At 43.9% G+C, this 6,055-nt stretch overlaps 1 protein-coding gene across 1 annotated transcript; it reads left to right on the top strand.

Annotated features, from left to right (window-relative positions):
• The first annotated feature begins 2,285 nt into the window (after positions 1-2,285).
• LOC128578317 (nucleolin-like) lies at positions 2,286-4,789 on the top strand. The gene has a single exon (XM_053580913.1). The coding sequence runs from the start codon at positions 2,415-2,417 to the stop codon at positions 4,491-4,493; it is 2,079 nt and encodes a 692-aa protein (XP_053436888.1). The 5' UTR covers positions 2,286-2,414; the 3' UTR covers positions 4,494-4,789.
• Positions 4,790-6,055: the final 1,266 nt, after the last annotated feature.

The following is a 6,055-nucleotide window of genomic DNA, read 5'->3' as shown; positions in this document are numbered from 1 at the left end:
GGGCACCACCTGATTTGTCCTCAGGTAATTTGTTCAGTTCAAAAATGTCCAAATCAAATATCTCAGTCTGCACCTGTCTCCGGTGAGAGAGTTTAAGACGTCTCTGGGAACTGGATCACAGGGGTCTGGTGACTACTCTGGTGTGGCTTGCTCCAGTGCTGCGTGGAGTCAGGAGAAGCCACCCAGCCTATAAATCAGTCTGGGAAGGTTGCTGCCTCCTTCCCCACCTTGCACCACTTCACATCCAGTCACTGATAGCCCTGCAGTTGGCTGACCCAGTTGCCTGTAGTGAATTGGTACTCCAGGAGTTTGTAACTGCCTGAATCACAGGGAAGTCTGCCAGGCCGCTTTGCTCTGCCTCTCTCCAGCAGGAGGAGGTGAGGCCTGACAACCTCGGGCACTAGATGAAGGTTGAGGGGTTTTCACTCAGGTCCAGTCTCGCCCCTGATTAATGTTACTGACAGAACAGAACAGAACAACTCTGCATTTCCCCTGTAGAAGAGAAGCTGAATTGAGTTCCAAATCAGCTCGTCTTTGCTCTTGTATTGTCTATAGGCTGACGATCCCCTGAGGGCTAGGTGCGTCTTAGGTTTAGTAAAGCGGACCTCTGGGTTAGCACCGCCCTGGGAGTTTCCCTGTTTTGCAAGTTGGAGTTGCCTCAGGCAAACTCAGAGTCTCTGGTTGCCCAGCGAGACAGGGGGTGTGGCTTCAGAATATTCTGTAGTGAGCCGTATTGCTATCAAAAGAGGGCTGCTGCCTTATGGCTCAGGCAACCGTTGCTCCGGTGTAGCTCCCCTCCGTCCAACTGTCCTCTCTCCACTCCCGTATCCCAGAGTCTGCACCGACTGGCTGTAGCCCAGCACTGTCTACACCCCTCGAGCAATCACCCAAGAGTCTGGACCCCTGGTGGACAGTCCTCCAGACCTTGGAGCGAGAGCAGAGGGGAGCGTGGCGAGCGCTGGAAGCCTGGGGTTGTGGGCAGAGAACACACACAGCTTTACACAGTTTTATGCCTGGCCGTATTGTCACCAAAAGATGGCTGTCGCACTGTGCCTCAGGGAACTGCCACTCCGGTGCAGTCCCCTCTCCGCTGACCAACCGGGACTGTCCTCCAGACCCCATTGTGAGTGAAGGGGAGCACTGGGAGCTCAGAATTCCAGGTAGAGACTATATACAGTTTATACAGTTTTATGCCTTGCAGGAGGACGCCGTGGCACCCTAGTCAGGGAGGTAGGTCCAGTTTTTAGAGGGTCTCTCCCATGGAGTGTAGTGGGAGGACCTTTGAACTCTGCCCGGTTGTTTGTGGGGCACTCTGAGCCATTCTCATGGGGGAGGGGACTCCCGTCCACTTGGTGATGGATTTTGTACCTTTTGTTTGTATCCTTGTGGTCGCAGCTCGCCTCAGCGGGGTTGACATGCGTTCTACAACCTTCTCTCTTAGTGCAGCTCAAATCCACCAGGTTACTTGCTGAATTTTTGTCCTTTAACTCTCTTTCTGAACAGGAGCCTCTGTGGAAAGCTGGCTTCAGTCAGCCATCTTGTCTCCTCCAGCTTTTTAGTTTTATCAGATCCCAGTAACGTGTTTTTGGTGTTGCTTCAATTGCCTTGGGGATCCTCTTCATGAAGTATTCTCCCAGGCCAATTTCTTCGAGTGTTTCCCCTGCACTCTGTCAAAGAATCTTTATAGTTTCATGTCTTAAGTTTAAATCATTTATCCAGCAAGAGTCAATTTTTGTTTATTACAAATGGTGTGGGTCCAGTTTCAGTCTTTTACAAGTTGCCAGCAATTCACCCACATCCATTTGTTAAATAGGGAATCTTTCCCCCAATTTATGTTTTTGATAAGCTTATTAAAGATCAAATGATAATAAATAGCTGGGTTCATCTTTTGATTCTCTATTCTGTTTCATACATCTACTGCTTTATATTTGTGCCAGTACCATGCTGTTTTGATCACTATAGATGTATAGTATAGGCTGAAGTCCAGTAGCATGATTCCTCCTCATTTGTTTTTGTTTTCTGAATAATGTCTTGGCTATTTGAGTTTCTTCTGACTCTATATAAAATGAAGTACTAAGTTTTCCAGATCTTTAAATTATGACAGAGGCTTTTTAATAGGGATTGCATTAAATTAGTATATTGCTTTGGATAGTATGAACATTTTAACAATGTTGATTCTCCCCAGACGTGAGCATGGTATGTTTTTCCATTCATTACATCTTCAGTTATTTCTTTTCTCAGAGTTTCATAGTTCTCTTTATAGGGATATTTCAGAGTCTGGAGCTGTAGCTGGCAGCGCGGCGTACGTGCTCCGAGAGCTTCTGTACCCTAGGCCGCCGCCGACGTAGCTTAATTCCTCTAGATTTGTCTGCGCCACTTGCCCGATACACGCTCCGCCGTCGTAAGACGCCATCATGGTGAAGCTCGCAAAGGCAGGTAAAAATCAAGGTGACCCCAAGAAAATGGCTCCTCCCCCAAAGGAGGTCGAAGAAGACAGTGAAGATGAGGAAATGTCAGAAGATGAGGATGATGACAGCAGTGAGGAAGAGGTTATCATCCCTCAGAAGAAAAGCAAGAAGGCTACTGCAACCCCAGCAAAGAAAGTGGTGGTTTCTCCAACTAAAAAGGTTGCAGTTGCCACACCTGCCAAGAAAGCAGCTGTCACCCCAGACAAAAAGGCAGCAGCCCCACAGACCAAGAAGATGGTTACTCCAGCCAAAGCAGTAGCAACACCCGGCAAAAAGGGAAGCACACCCGGCAAAGCATTGGTAGCAACCCCTGGTAAGAAGGGAGCAGCCACTCCAGCCAAGGGGGCAAAGAACGGCAAGAATGCCAAGAAGGAAGACAGTGATGATGATGATGAGGACGATGACAGTGAGGAGGATGACGAAGATGAAGATGAGGAAGAGGAAGAGGATGAATTTGAGCCAGCAGTGATGAAAGCAGCGGCCGCTGCTCCTGCCTCAGAGGATGAAGATGAAGATGATGAAGACGAAGACGATGAGGATGATGATGATGAGGAGGAGGATGACTCTGAAGAAGAAGCCATGGAGACCACACCAGCCAAAGGAAAGAAAGCTCCTGCAAAAGTTGTTCCTGTGAAAGCTAAGAGTGTGGCTGAGGAGGAAGATGAAGATGATGATGAGGATGAAGACGAAGATGACAAGGAAGAGGATGAAGAGGAGGAGGAGGAAGAGGAGGAAGAGCCTGTCAAAGAAGCACCTGGAAAACGAAAGAAGGAAATGATGAAACAGAAAGCAGCTCCTGAAGCCAAGAAACAGAAAGTGGAAGGAACAGAACCGACTACATCTTTCAATCTGTTTATTGGAAACCTGAATTCTAACAAATCTGCTCCCGAATTAAAAACTGGTATCAGTGATGTTTTTGCTAAAAACGATCATGCTGTTGTGGATGTCAGAATTGGTATGACTAGAAAGTTTGGCTATGTGGATTTTGAATCTGCTGAAGACCTGGAAGAAGCCTTGGAGCTCACTGGTTTGAAAGTCTTTGGCAATGAAATTAAACTAGAGAAACCAAAAGGAAAAGACAGTAAGAAAGATCGGGATGCCAGAACACTTTTGGCCAAAAACCTTCCTTACAAAGTCACTCAGGATGAATTAAAAGAAGTGTTCGAAGATGCTATGGAGATCAGAATAGTCAGCAAAGATGGGAAGAGTAAAGGGATTGCTTATATTGAATTTAAGACAGAAGCTGATGCAGAGAAAACATTTGAAGAAAAGCAGGGAACAGAGATTGATGGGCGATCCATTTCCCTGTACTACACTGCAGAGAAAGGTCAAAGTCAAGACTATAGGGGTGGAAAGAATAGCACTTGGAGCGGTGAATCAAAAACTCTGGTTTTAAGCAACTTGTCCTACAGTGCAACAGAAGAAACGCTTCAGGAAGTGTTTGAGAAGGCAACTTTTATCAAAGTGCCCCAGAACCAAAATGGCAAATCTAAAGGGTATGCATTTATAGAATTTGCTTCATTTGAAGATGCTAAAGAAGCTTTAAATTCCTGTAATAAAAGGGAAATTGAGGGCAGAGCAATCAGGCTGGAGTTACAAGCACCCAGAGGATCACCTAATGCCAGAAGCCAGCCGTCCAAAACTCTGTTTGTCAAAGGTCTGTCTGAGGATACCACTGAAGAGACATTGAAGGAGTCATTTGACGGCTCTGTTTGTGCACGGATAGTCACTGACAGGGAAACTGGGTCCTCCAAAGGGTTTGGGTTTGTAGACTTTAACAGTGAGGAAGATGCCAAAGCTGCAAAGGAGGCCATGGAAGATGGTGAAATTGATGGAAACAAAGTTACCTTGGACTGGGCCAAGCCTAAGGGTGAAGGTGGCTTTGGGGGTCACGGTGGAGGCAGAGGAGGCAGAGGCGGATTTGGTGGCAGAGGCTGGGGAGGCTTCGGAGGCCGAGGAGGCTTCCGAGGTGGAAGAGGAGGAGGAGACCACAAGCCACAAGGAAAGAAGACGAAGTTTGAATAGCTTCTTTGTCCCTGTGTCTTTCCCTTATCTGTTTGAAAGAAAGGACTCTGGGGTTTTTACTCTGTTACCTGATCAATGACAGAGCCTTCTGAGGACATTCCAAGACAGTATACAGTCCTGTGGTCTACTTGGAAATCCGTATAGATAACATTTCAAGGTCGCTACCCTGTTGGTTTTGACTGGATATTCATATAAACTTTTTAAAAGAGATGAGTGATAGAGCTAACCCTTATCTGTACGTTTTAAATTTATATTGTTCCCCATCCTATGTACAAAACCATTTTTTACTACAAATAGTGTTTTTTTTTTTTTTTTTGCATTGGGGGAGTTGTAAAGGAAAATGTTTTATCATGATTTTTGCTTCAGCGGCTTTAGGAAAAATTAAAAGTCAACTCTGATGCCAGACTTGTTACTTCCTAAAAAAAAAAAAAAAAGAGATATTTCATGTCTTTTGTTAGGTAAATACCCAAATATTTCATCTTTTTTGAACTACTGTAAAAGGAATACAGTTCTTGACGGTATTTTCAGCTTTACTGTTGTTGGTATATATAAAAGCTACTGATTTGTGAGTGTTTATTTTGCATCCTGAGATGCTGCTGTATTCCTTGATCACCTCTAAGAGTTTTGCAGTTGAGTCCCTGGGGCTTTCCAGTTATAGATCATATCATCTTGGAAGAGTGAGATTTTGATCTTCTCTGACCCTATTTGGATACCCTTCATTGCCTTCCTTGCCTGATTGTGATGGCTAAGACTTCCATTACAATGTTGAAAAGCAGGGGAGACAACGGGCATCCTTGCCTGGTTCCTGATCTGAGGGGAAATGTTTCAGTTTTACTCCATTCAATATTATATTGTCTGTGGATTTGTCATAGATGGCCTCTATCAATTTAAGAAATGTCCCTTCTATACCTATTTTCTTAAGTGTTCTGATCATGAAAGGATGCTGGATATTATCAAAAGCATTTTCTGCATCATTTAAGAGAATCATAGGTTCTTTGATTTTTATTTTGTTTATGTGATGTGTTATATTGATAGATTTGTGTATGTTGAACTAACCTTGAGACCCTGGGATAAATCCAACTTGGTCATGGTGTATAATTTGCTTGATGTATTGCTGGATTCTGTTTGCTAGAATCTTATTGAATATTTTTGCATCCATATTCATTGAAGATATTGGTCTATAATTTTCTTTCCTTGTGGGTATTTTCTTGGTTTGGAGATCAGGGTGATTTTTGCTTCATAGAATGAGTTGGAAGTAGTCCTTCTTTATCTATTTTTTTTGGAAAAAGTTATGTAATATAGGTATTACTTCCTCTTTAAAGGTTGGGTTGAATTCTGATGTAAAGCCATCTGGTCCTGGACTTTTCTTTTTCAGAAGATTTTGCATAGTTGATGCTATTTCAGTACTTGATATAAGTATGTTCAACATTTCCAATTCATTCTGGCTGAGTCTAGGAAGGTGGAGTGCTTCCAGATATTGCTATATTTCCTTCAGATTTTCATATTTTTGAGCAGAGATTTTTTATTTTAGTGTTCACTAAGGATTTTTTGAATTTCTGAGG

Source organism: Nycticebus coucang, chromosome X (genome assembly GCF_027406575.1).
Source record: "Nycticebus coucang isolate mNycCou1 chromosome X, mNycCou1.pri, whole genome shotgun sequence".
Taxonomy (NCBI): domain Eukaryota; kingdom Metazoa; phylum Chordata; class Mammalia; order Primates; family Lorisidae; genus Nycticebus; species Nycticebus coucang.
Note: the sequence above shows the minus strand (reverse complement) of the source record. Positions and strands in the feature narration are given on the sequence as shown.

Excerpts from the sequence above, each read along its gene's own strand:
- LOC128578317 (XM_053580913.1), top strand. The coding sequence starts at position 2,415 with ATGGTGAAGCTCGCAAAGGCAGGTAAAAATCAAGGTGACCCCAAGAAA.